This window comes from Neomonachus schauinslandi, chromosome 10, assembly GCF_002201575.2.
Source record: "Neomonachus schauinslandi chromosome 10, ASM220157v2, whole genome shotgun sequence".
Taxonomy (NCBI): Eukaryota; Metazoa; Chordata; class Mammalia; order Carnivora; family Phocidae; genus Neomonachus; species Neomonachus schauinslandi.
This window is the reverse complement of record NC_058412.1, coordinates 113,055,666-113,081,183: the sequence shown is the minus strand read 5'-3', so window position 1 is coordinate 113,081,183 and position 25,518 is coordinate 113,055,666. Positions and strand designations below refer to the sequence as shown.

The 25,518-nt window shown below is 50.4% G+C and overlaps 1 protein-coding gene across 1 annotated transcript; it reads right to left on the bottom strand.

Annotated features, from left to right (window-relative positions):
• Positions 1 to 19,961: 19,961 nt before the first annotated feature.
• BPIFA1 (BPI fold containing family A member 1) lies at positions 19,962 to 24,344 on the bottom strand. The gene is made up of 7 exons (XM_021689195.1): positions 24,185 to 24,344; positions 23,857 to 24,016; positions 22,322 to 22,429; positions 22,030 to 22,179; positions 21,061 to 21,145; positions 20,378 to 20,441; positions 19,962 to 20,038 (listed from the first exon to the last, which is right to left on the bottom strand). The coding sequence occupies exons 1-7, from the start codon at positions 24,342 to 24,344 to the stop codon at positions 19,998 to 20,000; spliced, it is 768 nt and encodes a 255-aa protein (XP_021544870.1). The 3' UTR covers positions 19,962 to 19,997.
• Between the last annotated feature and the right edge of the window lie 1,174 nt (positions 24,345 to 25,518).

The following is a 25,518-nucleotide window of genomic DNA, read 5'->3' as shown; positions in this document are numbered from 1 at the left end:
GTGCCAGGGCCTGGGCCTGAATCAACTCCTGCTTCCTGCCGCTTGGCCCTGACTTGCTGGGCTCAACACGCACAACTGCTCTCTGTTGGCCTGGCACACCTTGGAACCCAGAGCCAGCGGAGCCCTGTCCTCGGTGTCCCTCAGTTGTCCCCATCAGGCTGCTGAGGGACTTTTTGTCCCACCCTTACGTCTTTCCAGCACCCAGGGCCTTGCTTGTGCTGTGTCCTATTTCTGGAATGCCTGGATCGCTCCCCCGAAACATCCATCTTGCCCTGCCGGGCAGCAGGTCAGGGGGGTAGCCTCTGGAGTCTGACAGATGCGGTTCAATCCTTGTTCTTGGGTTCATCGACTGTGAGGTGGTGGGAAAATCGCTTTCTCTCTGTGAGCCTCTGTTTCCTCAGGTATAAAACAGGACTGTTTTGAGGGTCACAGAAGATAATGTGAAATACTTGGGACGTCAGAGAACTCAGTAAATGGTAAATGCTACCATTATTACTGGAATATTAACATCACTGATCTTTAAGGCTTAATTCAGAAGGTAGGGTCTGCATAAAGCTGCCTGACTCTGTCCTGATGTCTTTGTGCCCTCCTGGGGGCCCCCAAAGCACCAACTATTTACTCTCTTAGGGGTTTGGATCCTCTTCTTTTTTTTTTTTTAAAGATTTTATTTATTTATTTATTTGAGAGAGAAACAGCATGAGAGGGGAGAGGGTCAGAGGGAGAAGCAGGCTCCCCGCTGAGCCGGGACCCCGATGTGGGACTCGATCCCAGGACTCCGGGACCATGACCTGAGCCGAAGGCAGTCGCTTAACCAACTGAGCCACCCAGGCGCCCTGGATCCTCTTCTGCCTTGAGAGATGTCCACTCTATCCATCCATCCATCCATGCATTCTGTCAATCCATCCATGTATTCATTCATTCATTCATTCCAGTCTCCTCTCTGGTCTCCCTCTTTCCACCCTGAGTCCCGCCTACCAAAATCCACTTTCCACGCAACAGCCCAAGTTAACTTTAGAAAAATGACTCAGACTTTGTCACAGCTCTGCTTGTTAAAACCCTCCAAGGGCCCCTGTAGCTCTTGCATGAAAAGGCAAGCTTTACAAGGTCCTGCATGGTTGGCTGCTGCCCCCCTTTCAGCCCTCATCTCTCATCACTTTGCTCCTCTCTCCTCTCACTCCTACTCAGGGCCTTTGCACATTCTGAGCCTTCTCCCAAGAGAGTGGTCTTCTCCCAGTGTGGCTCCTTCTCATTCACCAAGTCTCGGCTTCAGTATCCCTTCTTTGGAAAGGTCTTTCCTGGCCACCCTTGCTTAAAAAGGGCTCTTCTTGTTCTCTCTCACAGCCACGGATGGGGGTCCTCCCTAGCACTCCAATCTGAAAACTCAAGTGTTGTCTGAGGCACCACGGTTCCACAGATCATGCCAAGAAGAGGGGCCAGACCACAGTGCAAGCAGATAGCCAAGAACCAATTGTACCACCCTTGGGACTGCTATGTGGAGGTTTCTGACCCAGATCGTGGTGATAAAGGATCATGGGCAAAGAAGGAAGGTCTGTGAAGATTTTTTTTTTTTGAGTAGGCTCCACCCCCAGCGCAGAGCCCAATGTGGGGCTTGAACTCATGACCCTGAGGTCAAAACCTGAGCTGAGATCAAGAGTGAGGTCAGACACCCAACTGACTGAGCCACTCAGGTCCCCTGTGAAGATATTTCTGACAAGACGGCTACAGCTGTGGTCCCTCCTCCCACTCTCCCAGTGATGAGAGCGGGGGTGTCTGCTCCTAGCGGGAGGGGGCTTTCCAGGGACCATTTAGGGGCTTGAGGGGTATGTCCTCTGGAGTTGGGGCATACAATGGACTGGATTCTATCTTTTGCCTGAGAGAAAGAGGCTGATGAGCTGAAGTCATAATGGGCAGAGTTGCTTCTGAGGAAAATTATGGCTCTGAACAGGGTCAAAGCTTGTGTGTATGTTTTTCCAAAGACCCTGCAGGACAGCGATCTGGTTTGGCACTGGTTTAAGTCCTTTGCAACACCCTCTCCTGGGCAGGTGAGGAAAGGTTTCCAGAGAGCCAGAGGCTGGGGGTGGCACGCAGGGTGGTCAGCCATTGGAAGAGCTCTGCCCTCGTCTGGGGTTGCAGCTTGAGAGGCCTGGCAGGAAGGTTTGAAAATCCCCAGGAGGGTGCCCAAGAGAGCTCTAAACATTATTTGGCTTCCCAGAGACTAGAGAGCCATCTTGCAATATTATCAGCCAAGGGAAATCTGCCCCCTTTTCCTCTCCTTTCTGCCTGTGCTCCATCCCTGGATGCAGCCAAAGAGAGAGGGAAAAGGTATGTGTGTGTGTGTGTGTGTGTGTGTGTGAGAGAGAGAGAGAGAGAGAGAGAGGGAGAGAGAGAGAATATGAGCACGAGCCTCTCCTCCCCTAAGCCAGTCCATAGAAGCCTTGGTTAGGGGTGGGGAGAAAGTGTGAAATCAGAGAGTTAAATCAAACCAGACACACAGACATGGCAAAGTGTCAAAGTAGAAAAGATCACTCCCATTTTCCAGATGCATGGGGTTCTTTTTTTTTTTTTTTAAAGATTTTATTTATTTATTTGACAGAGAGAGAGACAGCGAGAGAGGGAACACAAGCAGGGGGAGTGGGAGAGGGAGAAGCAGGCCTCCTGCCAAGCAGGGAGCGCAATGCGGGGCTCGATCCCAGGACCCTGGGATCATGACCTGAGCCAAAGGTAGGAGCTTAACGACTGAGCCACCCAGGCGCCCCAAGATGCATGGGGTTCTTGAAGAAGGGAAGTAATGTGTCCAAGGTCCCACAGCCATGAAAGGTGGAGTCAGGATTTGAACTCAGTTCTGATTGTGGAGTCTATGACCTGCTCCTTTGTCCCAGCCCACCCCATCACCTGCAGCTGGGACAGGGGCATCCTTTTCTGAGAAGTCCATGGTCCTGTGGGTCTCTGAGGACATGCTGGACAGGTGAAAATCCAGAGGACTTTTACTCTCTCAGAAGACAAGAAGGAAGCCTCCTTGAAGAATTCACTTAGGTGGGCTCAGGCCCTCGATTTAAAAAGGCTTTTGTTGGCACCAAAGATGCCACCAGAATGGCAGAAAGATTTCACCTCTGGTGCCAATTCTGTTGCTTAGAAATGGCCATTGGAGTCCTCAAGGACAGCATTCTGTATAACAGCCCTAAGGTGGGACCAAGCTTAAATGTCCAGCAACAGGGGACTCATCAAATAAATTGTGGGCCACCAGGCAGCTGTCACAAAATAATGTAGAGAAACTGAAGGCTCTTAGCAAGTGAAAAAAGGAAAGTTTCTTCTATTTTTAAGAAAAAAAAAATTTTTTTTTTTTGGTCTAGAAAAAATACTGGAAGGAAACTCACCAAAAGGGGAACAATGCTTAGTTCTTGGAAGTGTCATCATAGGTGACTTGTACCATTTTCTTTGTGTTTGCAGAATTTAAAAATTTTTACACTGAATGCATTTTTTGATCAGCAAACAGCCCCATGAAATGGCTTGAAAATGAGTAAATAAAGGTTGGGCAGAGAACAAGGTTATGGAGAGCGCTGGACTCCTTTCCCAGGGCCGCCCACAGGCCCCGCTGCACAGGGTTCCAGGGAAGCAGGGTGCAGGCTGGCCGGCAAATGGGCAGAGAGGGCACTTCTGCAACAAAAGCCCAGTCATGCTGGTCCCGGAACTGCCACCGCAGCCTCCTGAGCATAATCCCTCTTTTGTGGGACAGGAATAGGTTAGATTCAGTGCAAACATGCACTGGCTAGGCCAGACATCTAGCTCTTTGCGGGAGACAAAGAGCAGATATGCCCTGCCCTTGTAGGGCTCACAGTCAAGGTGGGGGTTGTGTGTGTGTCCTAGAGGGACAGAGAGGTCAGGCTTTGGGTCATGATCAGGGTCAACGCAGGCAGAGGGCCAAGCACAATGATTCACCCTCCACCCCGCCCTCCACCCCGCCCCCCCACTGACTCTGGCAGCAGGGGATAGGGTGGAGGTCAGCTAGATGTTGGTCAGTGCTCTAAGAAGGGGCAGCCCATGATGATAGTGCCGTAAGTGAGGTGAACCCAGGCCCGCTGTGGCAAGTGTTGTGATGGAGGTCAGCCCAGAGCTTGTCATCAGGGCCGAGAGTGGGACACAGGCAAAGGGCGTCAAATGGTAGAGCAGGTAGGTGATTGGCGCTGCAATGGGGGTCCACACCCACCTAGTGTGGGACAGTTGCCAATAGCCCAGAGGGCATGTGCTATTTAACTGGGAAGGAGGGTAGATCAGAGAAGCCTTCATGGAAAGGGTGACATTTGATCTGGGCTCCAGGGAGAAGAGTAAGAGGCTGAGAATGAGGGCTAGGAGAGGAGAGCTTTCTGGGAGGAGAGGAAAAGAAAGAGGTGGGTTTTGGAGGGTGAGTCTGGGGGCTCATCTAAGCGATGGAACAGAGAGTAGGTGGCAGGGAAGTGGGCTTGGGCCATTTGCACCAGAAACCTGACCATCGGTTGGAGGTGAAGTGGGGCTGGGGTCCTGGTAGCCCCTTGGCACGCCCCAGCATGCTGCAGGCTGCAGTGGAGCCAACCTCAGGCAGGGGCCCAGTCTGGTCTGCGCTCTGAAATCAGGCCTCCGGGACCCTGCTTGTCTGAACGCCCTGGCCCCAGCTGTCCTGGGGCTTCCCTCTCTCTCTCACACACACCCAAGTTGGTTTCTGTATGTCTTTGTCTCTTTTTTCTGTCCTCTTCCCTCTGTCTTTGTCCATCTCTTGTGTGCCACCTCAGAGGCCCAGGGGGGCGCTGGGGGAGCCCTGTGGAGAGCGCAGGTGTTGGCGCTTTGAGAGGTGATACCCCGCTACACACGTGTGGCCTCGGCCCAATGTGCGTGTGGCCAGAGGGGCCCTGCCCTCGGCACCGCTCAGCTGTGGACGTTGAAAGGCACCCTCCCTGCCGACCATATCAGCGCTCACTCCCTTTCCAGGCCCTGCTCCAGCCCCCTGTTAACTCCCCCCGCCCCTCCCGCCCCTCCCGCCCCGTCGCAGTGCCGCTGGGAAGCTGAGCTGAGACAGCTTGACGAGCGCTTACTTCAAGCAGAGCCAGGGCCGCCTGAGGGCGCTCTTAACACGAAGCTTTCTATTATGATTATTGTAGTCGTTATTATGGACACTGTGTAGCTATACCTGGATAAAGGAAAAACCGAGTGGTTTTACAAGCTGGGGAATGTTATGAGAACTGTCCTTTGGAATTTCCATCTGTCCTTAGCAACAGGGTCTGGCTGTGTGTGTGTGGGGGGGAGGCTGGAAAATGAGGGTTCGCCTGGGAGATGGGGGCCCTGAATCAGACCTCCGGGAGCAGCTGAGTATGCAAAAGGGGAGCCTCACTTTGGGGGGCTCAGAGGTTCAGCCTTTCTTTCCCCAAATGGTCATCGTCGGAGACAGAGTCTCAGGGGTGGCCAGGTCAGGAGGGTGGGGCAGACCCCGGGAGGCGCCTACACCTGCAGCTGAAGACTTGCTGGGGGGGAAGGGGGCTGTGCAGTTTAGGGGTCTGTCCTCAATATTTCTTCCTGACTCCCTCTCTTTACTGGCGGGACAGACAGACGCAGTCAGCCAGCAGGTCAGTTGGCCGGCAGCTAACTGTATTACACATCTTCTGTGTGTGGACACAATTCTGGGTGCTTTGGGCATAGCAGGGAGCAAACAGAGTGCCCCCTGCCTTCCCGGGGCTCACATTCTCCTGGGGAGAAGAGCGTGAGCCAGAAACGCACAAGGAAATGTAAAAAACACAGCGCTCACTTGTCTCAGCCGCGAGGACAGAGAATAAAAAATAAATGCCGGAACTCTACCACCAGAGCATCGTGAGGGTTTGAGCGGCTTTAGTGTCCTGGGAACTCGAGGCCCTCTCTCAGCACCGCGCGCACGCACGCGCGCACGCAGGCGCACGCACACACGTACACGCAGGCGCACATGCGCCCCAGGCAACTTTCCCCTTGTTCAGCTTCCACATTTCACGTGTTTGACCTTGGACACAACTTGGGGGCCTAATTATATGTGGAAGGAGGGGCTGCCTGAGGTATGGAATAGGCATGGCCCTCCCGTTTCTGAGTGCTCACGCCCTTCCAGACTGCACCTCCAGCCAGCCCGATCACTACTACTCCCCTCATTGGACAGATAAGGAAATGGCGGTGCAGGAAGGCGGGGTGACTTGCTCAAGGTCACACAGCTAGCAGGACAAGAGGCCCGGATCTGATCTCTGGTCCATCTGACAACGAACTTGTGCTCCATCTTTCCGCCACCATCTCCCACACGCCTGTTGTCCGTGTCCTGTCCTCACCTGCCTGCCGCATCTGCCTTCACGTGTTGCAGTATCTGCCAAGGCCTACGATTCCTGTCTACTCAACATGCATTTTGGTAAGTGGAATCACGTTTGATTTTCTATTTCTGACATGAAATTGTATAACACTACCCAAAGTGCAAAAGCAACATTGCTTCCCATAAATCGGAGGTGACAGCACGACGATAGGGCTACAGAGGATATTAATGGCTATAGTTAAGCTTATTGAGCACTCATGCACTCTTTGCTTGCATTATTAACCAGTTTAATAATTTAACCCCACACCGATGCCCGCAGGTGGGCACTGTTTTATCCTCATTTTTCGGATAAGGTTTGGATGAGTCCCCTTCAGAGAGGCGACATATTTTTTTCTAAAGTCACAGTGAAAACAAACAAACACGTTGAACTCTGGCTCGCCATGCTGCCTGCTCAGCACCTGGAGAGAGTGCTCAATGCAACTGGAGAGAGTGCCCAGTGGAGAGATGTTGAAGGCATTCTAGCATTCTGCTGAGCCCTTCGTATTGGAAGGATTGAGAAAGAGTAGGAAGGTGAATGACTTTCTCATTCCTTTTGATGGTGTGGGAGGCAGCCCAGCTTCTGGAAGACCCGCACCAAGCTATCGATCACATATCAAGAAGTGCTTTGGAGGGCTTTCTGAGTGTGGGCAAGCCAGATTACAAATGTCTTACCATGTGGCAGTTATATCCACTGGTACCAGGAGAGGCTCTAGAAGCCAAACGATGTGAATTCTTGAACATCTTTGCACCTTTTCTGGACTCCCAATCTCTCTGAACTGACGGTGTCTTGCTTTTTGCTTATCTCTACTTCCTGGGGCCTGGGAGGGAGAGCAGGGGGACCCATCGGGTACCTCGCTTGAAGTCACCCACATGGATTAGGTTCCTGTGCTAACATTTACTCACTTAGTCACCCAGTCTCCAGGAGAGGGGAAAGGTGAACCAGCAGACCTGCCTGAAGGTGGGGGTATTACTGAATGGGAAAGGGATATTCAGGATGCACTCCCCCCACGTGCTTCCCACCCTGCTTCTCTGTACATTTGAACAATGTTTGCAGCATTTTTTTTGCTCCCGGGAGAGGCCATTCCACAGTTTCCTTGCATAAATAGGCTTCTGGCCTATTTCCACTCATTCTTCACTGCCTCCTCTTGCCTCCTGAGTCCCCCCACCAATGGTGTCTCTGGTCTCCCTGCACGGCCTGGCCTCACCTCTGGCCCCATCATTTCTTGCCTGGGGCAGTTGCAGCAGCCTCCTCGCTGGCCTCCCCAGGTTCGGCCTGGCCCCCTCAAATTTTCTGTCTGCAAGGTAGCCATAGCCAGACCCATCTTCCCTCCCCATCACATTTTCTTATGAAAGTTTTCTCTTCTTTCTTTTTTTTTTTTTTTTAAAGATTTTATTTATTTATTTGACAGAGAGAGAGCACAAGCAGGGGGAGTGGCAGAGGGAAAGGGAGAAGCAGGCTTCCCACTGAGCAGAGAGCCTGAAGTGGGGCTCGATCCCAGGATCCTGGGATCATGACCTGAGCTGAAGGCAGAAGGCAGACGCTTAACTGACTGAGCCACCCAGGTGCCCTAGCAAAGTTAGTTTTACAGGTAACACCATGTAAATCCTGCCCATCCATCTTATTTGTTTGATGCATTTCATAAGTTGCTGGTGTCAGTCCCTTTCCCACTAAGTAATTCAGCACGTATATCATTACCTGGAGTCCATTGTTTGTTTGTGCATGGGCTTTCAGTTAGGAGGAAGGCCAAGGTGTTCCTTTCTTTGGCCGTCCAGCACCTGGGTTCATCCAACACCTGCTGCTTCCTCCATGATGCCCAAGTTCAACCCAACAAGATCGAAGTTGTGTGCTGGTGGGGAAATGGGTGTCACATCTGTGCTAGCCCCAAGATTGGCTCCCTGGGTTTGTCTCCAGAAAGGTTGGTGATCACATCACCGAGGGAGCTGGGGGCTAGAAGGGTCTGAAGATTACAGTGGAACTGACTATTCAGAACAGACAGGCCCAGACTGAGGGGTACCTTCTGTCTCTGCCCCGATTATCACAGCCCTCAAGGAACCGTGCACACACAGAAAGAAGCAGAAAAACATTAAGTACATAGGAATATTACCTTTTTTTTTTGAGAGTGAGAGAGAGAGCATGTAAGCAGAGGGGGAGCAGCAGAAGGAGAGGGAGAGAGAGAATCTTAATCAGGCTCATGCCCAGTGCAGAGCCTGATGTGGGGCTCAATCTCACGACCCTGAGATCCTGACCTGAGCTGAAATCAAGAGTTGAATGCGTAACCGACTGAGCCACCCAGGGGCCCCAGTAGGAATATTACTTTTGATTAGATTGTCAACATTGCCCAACAGATACGGCACCAACCGTTAGCCAGATAACTCTCTGGAATCATTAAAGAGATCCTGGGGACTTCCCAGTCTGTGGGCTGCAGTGGAAAACATTTCAGCATATAACGAAAAGCAGAGATCTTAAGTCTTCATTTACTGAGATTTGACAACTACATATACCCATATAACCCAAACCGCTATCATTATACAGAATTTCACCATCACCCCCAAAGTTTCCCTTATGCCCTGTAGCCAATTCCCCCTGAGCCCCCATGGGGGTAGGTTCTGATTTTTTTTTTTTTTTTTTTACCGCCTTAGCTTACTTTTGTCTGTCCTTGGTCTTCATGTAAATGGAACATACAGTGTGTCCTCTACTGTGTCTCACTCAGCCTAACGTTGCTGATACTCAGCCACCTGTTGCAGCCGTTGGCGGGCCATTCCTTTTTACGGATGCAGTAAGACTGTATGAGTGTGCCACCTGTTTATTCCTTTGCCCGCCTGTTCAGCTGTTTCCAGTTCAGGATTATTATGAATACCGTTTCTATGGGACATTTTTTTTTTTTTTAAGATTTTATTTATTTGAGGGCGCCTGGGTGGCTCAGTTGGTTAAGCAACTGCCTTCGGCTCAGGTCATGATCCTGGAGTCCCGGAATCGAGTCCCGCATCGGGCTCCGTGCTCGGCGAGGAGCCTGCTTCTCCCTCTGACCCTCCCCCCTCTCATGTACTCTCTCTCATTCTCGATCTCTCAAATGAATAAATAAATCTTCAAAAAAAAAAAGATTTTATTTATTTGACAGAGAGAGACACAGCGAGAGAGGGAACACAAGCAGGGGGAGTGGGAGAGGGAGAAGCAGGCTTCCCGCCGAGCAGGGAGCCCGATGTGGGGCTCGATCCCAGGACCCCGGGGTCATGACCTGAGCCGAAAGCAGACGCTTAACGACTGAGCCACCCAGGCGCCCCTCTATGGGACATTTTTTTCACTTCTTAAAAATGAAAGTAGAGTTAACATAGAATATCAGTTTCAGGTGTACAACATAGTGATTCAACATTTTTTTACATTACACAATGCTCACCACAAGTGTAGTTATCATCTCTCACCATACAAAGTTATTACAAGATTATTGACTACTTTCCTTTTGCTGTATCTTTTATCTCCGTGACTTATTTATTTTATAACTGTAAGTTTGTCCCTCTTAATCCCCTTCACTTATTTTGCTTTTTGCTTATCTCTACTTCCTGGGGCCCGGGAGGGGAGCAGGGGGACCTTTCGGGCACCTCGCTCGAAGTCACCCACGTGGATTAGGTTCCTGTGCTAACATTTACTCACTTAGTCACCCAGTCTCCAGGAGAGGGGAAAGGTGAACCAGCAGACCTGCCTGAAGGTGGGGGCATCACTGAACTGGAAGGGATATTCAGGATGCACCCCCCCCACCCCCCACCTGCTTCTCTGTACCTGCAGCATTTTTTGCTCCTGGGAGAGGCTACTCCAGAGTTTCCTTGCACAGAGGGCCTGGCTTCTGACCTATTTCTGCTCATTCTCCACCTCTTGCCTCCTGAGTCCCCCCACCAACGGTGTCTCTGGCCTCCCTGCTCTCCCCTGTTTGGCCTGGCCTCACCTCTGGCCCCATCACTTCTTGCCTGGGGCAGTTGCAGCAGCCTCCTCGCTGGCCTCCCCGGGTTCGGCCTGGCCCCCTCAAATTTTCTGTCTGCAAGGTGGCCTCCCTGTAACATTTGTACCATTTACATTTCTGCCTGCAGCGTGTGAGAGTTCTGGTAGCTCCACCGTGGCACCAGCACTTGGTGTCGTCTGTCCTTTCACTTTCAGTCTTTCTGGGGAGCGTGTCGACAACGTCTCTTCCTAAAGCGTGTCGCTGGCTGGCTATGGCTCTTGGGAGAAAGGCCGGCTCTCAGCCTCAGCTCTGAGTCCTCCAAGGTCCGGCCCCTCTCCGTCCAGCCTCCCCTTTCGTTTTCCTACTGCGTTCACCTGAGCACGTGCTTTCTCTGCTTTCCCATGGCTGCCTCTTCAGCCTGAATGTGCTCCTGCCCTTGCTCATCTGATGACTTCCCAATGGCCTTTTTTTTTTAAAGATTTTATTTATTTATTTGACAGAGAGAGACACAGTGAGAGAGGGAACACAAGCAAGGGGAGTGGGAGAGGGAGAAGCAGGCTTCCTGCCGAGCAGGGAGCCCCACGCGGGGCTCAATCCCAGGACCCCGGGATCATGACCTGAGCCAAAGGCAGACGCTTAACGACTGAGCCACCCAGGTGCCCCAGTTAATTCTTTTTTAAAAAAGATTTTATTTATTTATTTGACAGAGAGAGATAGCGAGAGCAGGAACACAAGCAGGGGGAGGGGGAGAGGGAGAAGCAGTCTCCCCGCTGAGCAGGGAGCCCGATGCGGGGCTCGACCCCAGGACCCTGGGACCATGACTTGAGCCAAAGGCAGATGCTTAAGGGCTGAGCCAGGCACCCCCGATGGTCCTTTTAGACTCACCACAGATGACCTTCCTGGACATCTCACTCAGAGGAAGTCATTTCCTCCCTGGGGCCATGCAGGTCCTCTCCAGCTGTTTCTCCTGCACCTCGGATCACCCCGATCTGTAACGAGCTCACCCTCTAGACTCGGAACCCCCTGAGACAGGACACCGTTCTGACTCCTTCCTGTGTTCTCGCATGCAGCGTGGAGGCTGCGCACAGTAGGGGCTCGGGTGCCTTAGCAGTACAGAGGCAGCGGCGGCCACAGCGCATGCTCGCCCGTGCAGGGCCCCGCGATGCCGCACAGCAGCTCGCTCCTTTCATCCTCATCGTAGCCCCACGAGGGAGCGGTGGGACCATCCCTGTGACACAGGCGAGAGAACCCAGGCCTAGGGAGACCCTCAGGCTTGCCCCTGGAAACAGCCGGGATAGGATGTGTCAGAGCTCGGAGGTGTCTGGGCATCTTCTTACCACTCAGGCATCTGCTCACACGGCCCCTCCTCTGGGCCTTCTTGCATTTTCTTTTTTTTTTAAAGATTTTATTTATTTATTTATTTGACAGAGAGAGAGATAGCCAGAGAGGAAACACAAGCAGAGGAGGAGTGGGAGAGGGAGAAGCAGGCTTCCCGCTGAGCAGGGAGCCCGATGTGGGACTCGATCCCAGGACCCTGGGATCATGACCTGAGCCGAAGGCAGACGCTTAATGACTGAGCCACCCAGGCGCCCCCTTCTTGCATTTTCTTCCTCCTCTCTCCACCCACAGCACCAGCTCTCTCCATTACATCCCCTCACCTTCTGCCCTTCAGAGCCCCCATCACAGCCTTCAATGATCCTTCTTCCTTATTTATGTGCTGATCGTCTGTCCCCCACCGTGGACGGTGAGCTCATGGGAACTGCAGCTTTGTCACGCTGTGTCGCCCCAGCACACTGCCACACTGCAGGACAGACAGGAGGGGCTCCATAAGTGCTGACTGAGAGTGGATCATGGAGGCCAGTACCCGCACTCTTTTTTTTTAAAAAATTAAGAAACAGATATTAAAAAAGATACATAGATACACTTAAAGATTTGTGCATTTCATGCTATATAACTTTTATCTTAAAGTTAAAAAGCATAAGCAAATGTTGAACTCTAGTTAATGAAATGAAGCCTGAAGTGTTGAAAGATAAAGTGAACTGCTATCTGCAATTTTCTTTGAAATGCATCAAAAATAAGATGCTTGGATGGATGGAAGGATGGATAGACTGACAGGTGATAGGGCAAGCATAGCAAACTGTTAATTATTGAAACTAGGTGGTAGATATGTAGGTGCTTATGCAGTTATTTCAAATTTCAAGCATTTGAATATTTTTACAGTAATGAAATGTTGAGGGAAAAGTCATACACGAACAGGGTAATATTCCACCAGCACAGAAGGATATTGAGTGAAGCACAGATATATACTCTCCTCTCCCTCAACCCACTCTACCCTGGAGCTTTACTCACTGTAAACGCTTCCTTGTCTATCCTTCCAGAAAGAACTTCTCCTTTTATAATAATCGTAGAAGGATCAGATGACATTGTGTTTTGCATTGTCATTCTAAGTGCTCTCTACCCAGGCATGGCTGCTCCAGGATTCTGGGTGATCACTGTTATGGGCTAAATCGTGTTCCTCCTATATTTGGAGACCATGCCTTTAGATAGGTGATTAAGTTAAAATGAGGCCATTGGGTGGCCCTGACCCCATCTGACTGGTGTCCTTAGTGGCAGAGGTGATTAGGACATACAGAGAGGTGTCAGGGGCACGTGTGCACAGAGGGACAACCATGTGAAGCAGCCACAAGAAGGTGGCCATCTCCAAGCCAAGGGGAGAGGCCTCGGGAGGAAACCAGTCTTGCCCGCGCCTTGATCTTGGACTTCCAGCCTCCAGAACCTTGAGAAAATGAATTTTGTGGTTTAGGCCCCCAAGTCTGTAGTATTTTGTTATGGTTGCCCTAGCAGACTGAGGTAATCATCACTCAGGGGAAACTCAACAATACTAACTAGAGGCCCTGACGTTGCCACTGCTGCTCAGAAGCCTTGACCGACATAGTCAGTTCTCTCCGCATAGTCCCCTCCTATCTGTTCGAAATTGCCCTACCACTGGCCCAAGTGGCTGGCTGGTTACCTGAATGGACGCTACCATATCCGGAGCTCAGAGTTGGTCCCTGTTATTGGCCGGTCATGCGTTCAGTGGCAGTTAACTAGATCCGCCTCCGTGTCCCTGATCCTTAAATCTTATTTCTTCCAGGTCCCTGACTAAGCTGTTAAGTCACTTGCCTCAGCCCATGAGACTATAAATATTCAGTCATTTTTCTCTTTTCTCAAAGTGGATGACCAAGTGTGTAGCCTGCAACTCGTCCAAGGGCTTTGGAAGGGATTTCCTTCATTGGATTTCCTCTCATTGCTCTTCCAAGGGCACCCCTGCGCGGAGCTCTCGTGAGCTCCGGTTTTTCTCTCCCCCATCAGCGGGTCACGGGGAGTGCCCCTATGGCCAGAGGTGTGAACTGAGGGAGAAGTGTTGGTGCAACACGAGGAGGTGACACAGGTGACATGAGGGGTGTGGCTCATGCAGCTTACTTGTGCCCACTGCATCTTTGTAAGCCCAAACTAGACATACTGCTTCTATCCTTCTATCTGATGATGGATGGCTGTTGGTCCTGCCTGACTCTATGACTTGGTAGATAACGTGCTGAGGGCATGGTCAGTTCTGTTCTCCCAGTCACGTGATGCCCCTTCTCTACCAGGGCTCAGGAACATGCCAGGAGCTGTTCTTCTAATAGTATACAGATTGCACTGAAGATGGCATGGCCTTGACCCTGAATTCTAGCAATCTTCTCTGTGACTCCTGTATTGGGGTTTGTCGGAAACTCCGCGCGGTATCTTTATCTCTCGCAGACACTTCTGGGACCATGAAGTCTGCCGATCACATGGTTCCAGCAGTAGCGCGGCTGGAACCGCAGCCTGGAGCCGCGGCAGAGACTGTTACTGCTCCAGACCCTGCGCAAAGCTAGCACGAAGTAGATGCTCAATAAATTCCCCGCTGTGGGGGAATGAAGTACAGGACAGGAATTAGAAATGCCTTCAGGGTATTTGTAGGACATGTGCCTGTAGGGTGAGGTTGCCAGAAAAAATACAAGAAGCCATTTAATTATTTTGGCCAGAAAAAAAATACAAGTTTATTTGAATTTGAATTTTAGATGAATAATTTTTTAGTTTAAGTACATTTCTTGCAATATCTGGGATATGCTTATAAAAATTATTCATTGTTTATCTGAAATTCAAACTTAACTAGGTGTCTAGTGTTTTTTTTTTTTTTTTAAGATTTTAATTATTTATTTGGCAGGGGGAGAGCAGGAGAGCACAAGCAGTGGGAGTGGCACAGGGAGAGGGAGAGGGCGAAGCAGGCCCCCTGTTGAGCAGGGAGCCCGACTCAGGGCTCCATCCCAGGGCCCTGGGATCACGACCCAAGTCGAAGGCAGTCCAACCAACTGAGCCACCCAGATGCCCCATATTGGTAAATCTGGCAACCCTACTTTAGGGACCACACATTTAATAGCATAGGACGGTTTGGTGTGACAGGGTTCGGGGAAATGGTGAATGCATTTACAGTCACACTCAGTTGGAGAGAAATCAACATTTAAAGTAATTTAAAGTAAAAGTGAAAAACAGCGTACCAGATTTGGCTGGAGGCTCGTGAATTTGCAACCCCTGGCAAAGGCATTGGGCTCTAGAGTCCGACTGCTGGGATTAGAATCTTGGATCCACTGCTCACAAGCTCTATGATCTTGGGCCTTAGAGGTTCCATCTCTGTGAGGATTAAATAAAATGTTGCATTGAAAGGGTTTAGCAAGGTGCTAAGTAAATGTTAATCTTCAAGATGACGGCTGGGTTGCTTTGCAGCAGCGTCTCCTAGTGGCCACAGGACATGTGTGCAAGGGCTGGTGCAAGGCTAGGATCCTGGGGCCTTCAGGGGATCCAGCAGCTAGGTTAGTCAGGCGCTGCAGGACGGGTCCCCAAGCTCCCTCGATTCCAGTCACTCACATTTCACCTCCACAACTTCTGCCACATATGAGCCACCATTACCTCTATTTATTTAATGTTCCCTTTTAAATTGTCTCCCTACAAATTCTTTGATGCTCCCTTTAAGAGGGGACCTACTTCTCCCCAAGGGCGAATTTATCTAGACACGAGACAGAGCCTACAGAGCTAGACAGCCTGGGCTTGAATCCTGGCTCCGGGCTTACCAGCTGCGTGTCCTTGGGCAAGTGACTCTATCTCTGTGTCTCAGGCTTTGCATCTGTGAAGTTCAGCAATAACAACACAACCCTCCAGGGCTATTGGATTAATGAAATTAATCTACAGTGAACGCTTAGAGCAGAGCCTGGCACAGAGTTGGGACTCAATACGAGCCCACTGGTGCTCTTCCTGCCTCTCCTTGCAATGCCTGTGGGGGCCGTGGGATCGTGTTGGGGAGCGGAGTGGGCTGTGGGAGGAGGAGGTAGATGGGGAATGAGCGACCGCTCCTCTGATCTCCCCTCTGTGGGTCTGGCTGCCTTGCTCCTGCCCCAGCCCCACCTGCCCCCAGCTGGTGGCTTCAGGGATTGTATTCAACTTCTCTGTGCCTCTGCAAAGGGAGGCCAGTCATGACAGTACCTCCCTCACAGGGCCGTGTGGAAGATTAAAGAAGCGATTACAAGTCGAGCTGCAGTGGCAGAGGATATGAGCCAGAACTTCACCCTGAGCCTTCCTGAATTTCTGACCCACAGAAACCATGGAACATCATGAAATGAGTATTGCTATGTAAGCCACTTAATCTTGGGGTGGTTTGTGACACAGAAATAGTAGCTAGAACATGAACATGAGGTGACCCCTTCAGACTATATTTTGTGACAGAGAGCAGGGGCCAGACTGAATGTGTGCCATCGTCCATCCCAAGTGAGTGCAAATGGCCTCCTAAGTGGTTATCTGATGAGGATTGAGAAGAACACATTTTCCAGATAAATAACTACATACCAAGCATCAGAGGCTGCATTCAACTGTTCTAGTAAAGCTGCTATGACCAGGAGGGTACTTGGTTAAGTTACTGGTAGTCCACCATCATCTGCCATAAGCCACCTGGTTTGGCAGATTGGAGAGTTGCGATGGATGGAGGAAGCTTACTCTACTTTGTCTTTTCTCCGGAATGAAACTAGAACCCTGGACACAGCGAATGAGGTGGCTCTTTGAGGAGTCTGAAAACTAAATGGTGGCAGGTGGACCGAGAAGGAAAGTCATCACTGAAAGAATGAGTGATCCACAGGTGAGTTTCCTGGGTTTTTATCCCTCCCATATCTTTCATCCTGGACTCAAAGGCAGTGGATTTAAGCAGGATCCAGAGTCTCATAACATAATGTTAAAAGCATCTGGTGCAACAACACATTGGAGATGGATCTGATCTGAGTAAGAGGAGGAAGAACAGCTGAAAGAAATGAACAGAGCCTCAGGGACCAGTGGGACTATAATAGATCTGCATTCATGCCATGAGAGTCTCAGGAGAGAAGAATGGTATGGGAAATAAATTTGAAGTAATAATGGTTGACGACTTTCAACGAAGTCTCACTTTCCAGATGGTGGTATGAGGAGCCCTGGGGGCCCGTCCTCCAGGGAAACAAACATAACTGGTGAAAACTATAAAAAACCCAGACTTTCCATCTCAGCACCAACATGTAAAGAGCTTGGAGGTTGTCACTTCCATCCTCACAACAAGAAAAGAGTGCAACATGGACAATCAGCAACTGTCTTAGGCCTGTCGGAGGATCGAGGTTGTAGGGCAAACTATCTTCCGCAGGTCTGGAGAGATAGGTAAACACATAGAATTACAGCCAAGATCAGCTTACTGGAAGCAGAGGCTGCTGGGTAAGAACACATAAAGTGTAATTATGACAAATTGCCGAAGCCTGAGTATAGACTAGCTCCCAGTCTTAAGCTCTGTCTATCGTTTTGACAGATATCCTTGGAGAAGAGGCTGTTTATACTAGGTGAACTCTTGAGTCAAGTCAAGACAGCCTCGAGAGTAGGATCTTCCAGGAAACTAATAAGGCAGATCAAATAATGACAGTATTCTGGAAATGAGGCTTTGAAGTTGTTCTAATACTCTTCTGCCTGTCTCCAGATGCTTCCAGGCTACTGATTTTCACCATGACTGTGTGGGCTTTGGGTTTTCAAGTCTTCTGTGGAGAGTGGGGGATGGGACTAGGGTAAACTAAAACACCACAAAGCTCTCTGTTCTTACCAAGATTCAATTTTTATTGAATTTTTATTCAATTTTATTGAATAAACACACCGCAGATTGCTGCAAATCTTTGGTGAATTTCCAAGAGTTCTGAAAAAGCTGGTTCTAACAGTTCTGGGGAGGCAGTTTTCTCATTGTTTTTCTGTAGGAGAGAATTTTCAGAGGTCTTTTATCTGCCATTGTCACTGACATCCTTCTAGAGAGTTTTTAAAATGTGAAAATGTTGTCACTGTTTAAAAGCCATGAATGTGTTCTGACTGACCTGGCTGCCTGTCTGACTATTTTGTATTTAGATTAGTTAGTTAGGAATTGAGGTTGTTAGCAGAGGGGAAGACCCATCTGTGGGCCATAGGAAGAAGTCCAGGGGAGCAGTGGGAAAATGGTACTCAGAGACGGGCAGTAGATGTGTGTCCAGACAGGAATGCAGTTTGGTGCCACGGTCAGAGGGCAGCAGGACCGGGGCTGATGATACGAGGCATGTGTGCCTGTCCCTATTCAGCTTGATTCTTGGGACCTAGGCCAAGGGGGACACTCAGTATTGACCTAATGCCTGGACTCTCTTCAAACCCAGTCACGTCCTAATTGTTGGTTTCCAGTCTGGAAGGCCCTTCTGTGCGTCAGGTCACCGACTAGTTAGACAGACATTCACGATGATCATTCAGCTGCTTATGAAATGTAACTATTCTTCCCGAGCCCAAAGATATTCCACTTCTATGAACGTGGAAGGTGCTTCCTTCTGTCCCCTCACCGGAACTCAGGAGCTGGTTTCCTGCAATAAACCTCACAGTTCTGAATTGTGGGACTGTCTTCCCACAATGCCAGGTTGGCTGGTGACCCCAGTAGGTGGGGATGGTGGTAGGTCTGGACAGGATGAGAGATGTTTGATAGGGGTTGAGAAACACCAACCTGAATCTGCTCATTCTCACAAGGTCAGTGGGGTCTCCCAGAGCACAAGACTTTCTGTGACGTCTGGGATGTTTCAGTCCTTGATTTGTCTTTTTGTCATACTATAACTTGTGCAAGTCATTCACATATATATCCCAAGGCCTCAGTACCGTCATTTGTGGAGTGAAACAGTTGAGCTAGTCCTCTAAGGGCCTCAAACAATGATAGCATATTTAGTTTTTATTCAAGGGGACAACCTCCCCCAGCTTGGATAGCCCTGTTCTTTATTCTTGTCTCCAATTTTTCATAAATCTTATTTGCATTCAGTCTCAACTTCCTTTCATCCCTTCCTCTTCCTAAAAATCAGGCATCTTCCTCCAAAAATAGGACTCTCACCCATGGCATCAGTAACCTTATCATATGCTTCTCCATTGACCCTTCTCTATGTCTGCGAGCAATGATCACCTTGGACCCGTTTGTCCTTCCTTCTACACTTCCTCTTTGTCATCTTTCTCATCCTCTTGCTGAGAAAACAGAAGTCAGTTTGAGTGGATGCCAGTGAGCAAAAGAGGAGTGGCAGGTGACCTGTGTGTCCATCCGATTCCTGGATGTCTCCCCCTGGGCCTCCCGGGTACTTCCACGTGGCATGGCCACAGCCGAAGACATCATCTTCCTGCTGGAATCAGCTCATCCTCTCGCACCTCACCTGCTCCCGCACCTATGCCCAGGTCCACTCCTGAACATCTCTCAGATCTGCCATTTCACTTCTTATGTGGTGGACTTGCATGTCATCATCTGCCTAGAGGGTTACATCTACCCCCAAGCCCTTGTCCACCCCTCCTAGGGACCCCAGAGCAGTCACTCGGAAGTGCCCACTCATCTGAACATCTCCCTGTCCAGCTTAAGACCATCAGGTTCTACAGTGTAAGGTCAGAACTCGATTCTCTGGCTCCAACCATCCAGGCCAGGGCTCTTTCCGATCTATTAGCCCTTGAATGAGGGTGAAGAATGACAAGGGCCCTGTGCAGAGAAAGAGCAACTTTATTTGGTGAGGAACATGGACTGTAACACATGCCTGGTGGGAGAAGGGGGAGAGCAGTTTCCTTGGAGGGAAGGCACTCTGGTCCCCAAATAGTGGCCGTGTCACTGTCCAGGACATGGGTCCGCCTTCTGGGCAGAGAGTGGATTGAGCAGCAGGAAATGGTTCTGTTGGGAGAAGCCCCCAATCAGAATGGAGCCTTGAGGTCACTGACTCTTGTTGGTAATTGGCCCATCATCAAACCTGCCCTCCAGAGGGTGGGGAGGGGGCTGAGACCTCAGGCTAGGGGTCTTGTCTCAGCCCCAAGGGAAGCCCAGGCCTGGGGCCAGGGGGCTCTTTGTGCATATGTTTGAGTTGAGTGTGTGTCTTTGTATCCACGTGTCCGTATCCGTGTCCGTGTGTGTGTGTGTGTGTGTGTGTCCAGTCATGTGTGTTCTCTTTGTAGCTGGGTGGTGGTGCTGCCTGTGTCTCTCCACGTCTGTCAGCATTTCTGTAGACTTCTCCGTGTGTCTCTGCCGCTGTCTCTGTGACTGTTTATCCCTCTCTGTCCCAAGCCCTCTGTGGCCCCCTCCCAGGAGAAGAGCCGAAGCACCCGAATCCTGGGGATTGGGGAATAGCACTCACCAGTTCAACAGAGGCTGGGTCCCTTTCCTGGAATGCTTAGACCTTGATGACAAATTCCAGCCCATGGATCAGTAAGTCTGGAAGATGCGGACCAGAATGATGATATCAGTGTGCAGGAGTTGAGGGATGTCCCACACTCCCCCTGAGGCCGGGGCCTGGGGAACGGGAACTCTGGTGATCCAACTAAGCTCAGGTGAAGCTTGGCAGGGGCAGGACCTCCTTCCACCAATCAGCTCAGCTGTTCTCAGTGTCAGGGCTGATGGGGGTGGGGGGGAGGCAGGGCTCAGCCCTTAACATTATCTGGATAATTCAAGGCAAAAAAGAAACCCGAAATGGGGAGAGCTGCAGGGACAGAGCTCCTTGGGGGAAATCACTGCTTCTGAAGAGGGAGAGAGGCCCTGAGAGGGGGGACTTACCAGCAATGGAATGCACCAAGGTGACATCCAACTGGCTGAGAACGCCATTGACCAGAGGGCACACCTGAGCCAGGGGCAGAGAGAGGTACTGGGCAAAGCGGCACCTGGAGGGTGGCCCTGGGAGCAGCAGCAACTCCTGGAAGGATTCTCTGGGGGAGATTTTCTATCATTCTTCTGTGTCTGAGAGTGTTTGGTTCTAAGCAGTATCACAGATGGATGCTTACACAGTGACGGGCAGACAGAGAAATGGAAGGCAGGTATGTGAAGTGCCCAATCACACACCGAGCCAGTGTTCACTGTGGGATGTGACACCTGTTTCTAAATAGGGTGAGCTGCTCCGGGAGGGGTGAGTTTCTGGGTGTAGGAGGCACCCACACATAGGCTGGAAGAGCGCCTGTCTACAGCCATAGTGGGGGTGCACTGGGAGCTTCTTGGGGCTGGGTCCAATCCATTTCAGCTGTAGGGTGGACATGCACAGGGCCTGGCCCAGAGCAGGACCCAATCAATGCATTTTGAAGGATGGAAAGAAGAAACATGGATAGATGAATCAGTGGACAGATAGACTGGTAGATGGAATATACGTATCAAACTGAGGGGTTCAGAAAAGCTTACTCCAGGGGCTTCTTTCAGCCTGAGAAGCTCTAAGACCCAAGGATCAGGAGCTGCCACGTTTACCCACTTACCTCGCCCTGTACCAGCTCAGGAAGGACTTCGTTCAAGATGCTGCCGAGACTGTTGACAAGGCTTTGAACAGGGAGGGGAGCAAATCTGAAAGAGAATATCCAGGGGGCAGTGCAGAGGCCTGGGGTTGGTATGGAGAAGCCTTCAGAGGGGCCACTGTGCCCACATCAGTCTCAGTACTAAATGACTGAAATGGGGCCTTGTCCACCCCCACCCTCATGCAGGCAAACACCAGGGGGCCTGTCCAAAGGGAGTGGCGCCCTACACAGCAGTGCACACTGTGGGTATGTGTAGAATAAACATTTCGTTCCAGTATACAGTAGGTATTCAGTGAGACTTTGTAGAATCTATAAATGGATGAACAATGCTTAGTGTGTGGTTGTCATGAGGACTCGAGATGATACATGTGAAGCACAATATATGCATTGAATAAATATTAAACATGATGGGATGACTCCAACATATTATGCGTGACTCACTGTCCCTTGTGACAGGTAACTGAAATAAGGAATCCAGGTAGGCTGCAGAGCTATTTTACCCCATACTAGGACAAAGCACTTTCACACCTATTATCTTAGTGAATTCACTCAAGAATGCAATGTATCTCCGTAATACAGTAATCTGAGTAAGCTGAGACTCTAGCTGGGGAAGCACGGTCCCAAGTTCACACAAGAACCGTTCCACCTTTCCACATGCCCCTGTGGTCAGTGGGCTTGGACTCAGATTTTTTATGGCCTAGGAGCATAAAATTGGTCAGCCCAGCCTAAGAAGAGATAGTGGCTATTTACCCATCCATTTACCCATCCGTCCATCCATCCATCCATCCATCCATCCATCCATCCATCCATCTTCCCTCCCTCTTATTCATCTTCCCACCCTCCTATCCTCCCATTGTTCCATCTTCCCAGTCATCCATCCATCATCCCATTAATACCGTTTCTGGGCAGGAGAAGCCACCCCTCTGGCCTCACCCATTAAGCAGGGAGATTTGCAGGCTCCAAGGGGAGTGAATGCAGTCACCAAGAACCAGGTGAATCTTCCCCTGTTCATTTTTCACAGCTAAAATTTCTGCAGTGATGTTTAGCTTCACAGCCAGCTTTAACAGACGTCCGACCAGGAGCCTGCAGAGGAAAGTTTGCTGCATCTGCATCTGAGTTGAAGGCTCATGTCTGTCAGACTCCAACACCCCCCTTATGGCTATGCATGGTCCTCAGAGTTTCCTTTGGTGAGCCAACTGCCCATCCCCCCTTGGGGCCCACTCACGTATTCACGTTGAGGTTTATGCCCAGAGGGATGGTGACATAGAGACGGTGACCTTCGGAGCTCTGCACGAGGCCCAGTTCCAGCAGCTGGGGATTAGTGATCTTGATACTGCCCACAGAGCAACATTGGAGGGAGGAATATTAGTTCTTTCAGCCCCAGACTAGAGACCACCTTTAACCCAACTCGACTCATCCCAGAGGAGGAGCTACCCATGAGGTGGGAAGGGGGAGACAGGAGGGGCATCTTGTGGCAACACACATCAGTGTTTCCCAACCTCTGCACTGAGTCAGATCCTGATATACCCTGGCCCTCTCCTCATCTCAAGTCCCTGAGGTATGCCAGGGTGGAGGCTGTGTCTGGCTTATATTTGCATGCTGCATGCCAGCTCAGAGCCTTACAGAGAAGGGGCCTACTCCATATTGGTTGACTTTGTGGGTAGGCAGATGCATGGGAGAGTAACTGGTTAGATGGAAGAGGGGATGGACAAATGGAGGGGTGGATAAGTGGATGAGTGGATGAGGTATGGGCAAGTGGAGTAAGTCCCTCACAAACATTTATGGGTAGGAACCACTTATCCTGCCATAACCTTCAGTGGCAGGTCAGTCAACAATGGTTACCATGGAGATCAAGGAGCAGGAAGTAGGAGAGAATGGAGAGAGGATGGAAGCAAACCTCTTCCATGAGCCGACCTCACAACCACTGTGCCAGGTGATTACATTGCTTCCAGTCCTCCCAGCAGTTTTTCTCTGTGAGCACCATGAGCTCCATTTTACAGATGGAGAAACCAAGCCCAGAGAGACTGAGTGCCCCGTGCCCTGTCACCCAGCAGGTACACGGTGCATTTGGAAATCAAACTCAAGGCCATCTGTCTGTCTTCAAGTCAGGGGCAAGCACCTGGGTGGGTAGGAGCCTTGGAAATGGCTTTGATCCAGCCCTGTCAAGGACCTAGGCTTTGCCAGCTCCCTGGCATCAAGCTTCCTATAATTGCTACTTGCTTAGAGAGCTCTCAGGTGTCTCATGGGAAATCCCACATCAGACCCTTCACTGGCCATTACATTGAGCATGTCATTGAGGAGAGTAGCTTATACTTTCTCGCTTACATCAGAGGCCACCTGTGCTCTCCACAGGTGAGGAGAACAGAATTACCATGGTGCGGTGGAAAAGCCTTGGCTTTGGACTTAAGTAAAGTAGAGTTCGGTCCCTGGCTCTGCATCACTCTAGTTGTGTGAGCACAGGCACCTTTCTGTGCTTTAGTTTTGCCATCTGTAAATTGGAGATTATTAATTACACCTTAAAGGGTTGTCATGAGGATTATAGATGATGCTGGGGCTTCAAGATACGCTTCAGGACTGGGGGCAATCACCGGTTCAAGAGGACTGGTGTTCCTTGCCAGGCTGTGGGAAGGGTCTCACACTGAGTCCTGGCCTCACGTTCAGACCACCCCTCTCCCTCCTCTAGGGCCACTGTGTGGGGCTCCCAGATCTCCATCAGAGGTTCTGTGGTGGGGGTGGGTACCAAGGCCTATGACTACTCACTCAATGATATTGTTCAGGAGAGGGACCACTGAAATCACTTTGCCAAGCAGGCCCTCAAGCAGGCCACCGGAAGTGCCTCCTCCAGTCTTCAGGATGTTCAAGAGTGGAAGGTTTTCAAGAATGCCCAACAGACCCTCAGAGAGCAGGCCACTGCTGAGGGCTAAAAATGGGTATAAGGGTGGATCCTTGGGGGTCAAATCTGATAATTTCAGATCCTCAGCCCCTCTCCCCAATCATCCCTGCCTCCTCCCCACATTGAACGGTTGGGCGGACACATAGAGACACACACACACATACCTGAAAGAGGTTGTCACAGACCTTCACTTACCATCCGTTAAGCTTCCAGCAAGATCTTTGGGGCTTAGGTCCTGGGCTGGAGTCCCATCCAAAAGCAGGGTCTGGTCCAGGGGCAAGGGCAAGGTGTCCAGCAGGGCTGTGGTCTGGCCCAGCAGCCCACAGAAGACAATGAGGCCCCCTATTTGAAACATCTTCTCTCTCGGTATCTGTGGATAGAGTCGTGGGTAGCACGGCTATCAGAGAGGAATTCATCTACCATCTGCCCCCGACCTCCAGAACTCCAGGGAGTGAATAACAATAGCTAACGCTACTCAGCATTTCCCCTGGGTCAGGCATCAGGCTGAGCACTCCATGATCAGTAACTAATTTCATCATAACCGCCCCCTAAGATGTGGGCACTCATCACCCGAATTGCACAGGTGAGGCAAGGGCAGTCTAGTGAATTTAAGTGACTTTCCCCAAGGTTGTAAGCACACAGTAGGGATAGGATTTGAAGCCAGATCTGTCTGACCCAGAGGCATCTGTTTAATTAAGTCACCATCACATTTACTCTCCATTCATCTGGGCTTGCTTGCAATAGCCTGAATCATTGCCCCTAATTGTCACTCTTCAGACAAAGCCAATGAAAAGGCTGAGGGACTGGACTGTTTTGCCATTATCCCCATTAAGTCTTTTGGCCTGGGTCTAGCCTGTGATGGTTTGTGGAAGCCCTTTTAAATCACAGATTTGATTAGAGGTCAGATGGCCATAGCCACCATCTCTTCCAGACCAATGCTGGAGAAATCCTGGGGCCATTCAAAGTCTTCATTGCATAAGAAGATCAGGGGGCCAGAGAGGGGTAGTGACTTTCCCAAGGTCACACAGTAACTTGATGGTAGAGTTGTGGTTGAAGATAAGTCTCTGACCCCTCCAGACATACACACTGTCTTTTCTATACCTTTCTCTTCTTCCTCAAGCTAACTTGAACAAAATTTGGGAGCCAACCTCTGACATCCGGCTACCTTTTGCACTGTTCCCTCCCAGGTATCACCAACCCTCTCCTAGGTCTATTTGGTAGGGGGCAAAGGTGCTGAAAGCTTCTTTGGGCAAAATTCCATCAACTGGCTGATTCAGCCAAAGCCCCACTGTCACTGCTATGGCTGACTGGGATTGAAAGGGCTTTTTGGTACAAAGAGCCAGTTGTGGCCTCCCTGGGGAGGTACACTTAGATTGCGTTCTCTGAATCTCTTTTGGGAAACAGACCTTGTATGAGTGCAATGGAAGCTAAGGACCCTCATCCCAGAAAAATACATCAAAATGTACAAAACGGGGTGGATTTTAGGAGGTTTGTGGATGATGGCCTGAATCCAAAATGGCAACCTCAAC

What these genes read in the sequence shown, in the direction of transcription:
- BPIFA1 (XM_021689195.1), bottom strand. Translation starts at nt 24,344, where the DNA reads ATGTTTCAAATAGGGGGCCTCATTGTCTTCTGTGGGCTGCTGGGCCAG. An exon ending in CTCCTGAACAATATCATTGA is followed by an intron (nt 22,430 to 23,856) that starts GTGAGTAGTCAT and finishes CTCTGTGGGCAG; the next exon opens with TATCAAGATCACTAATCCCC. An exon ending in ATAAACCTCAACGTGAATAC is followed by an intron (nt 22,180 to 22,321) that starts GTGAGTGGGCCC and finishes TTTCCTCTGCAG; the next exon opens with GCTCCTGGTCGGACGTCTGT.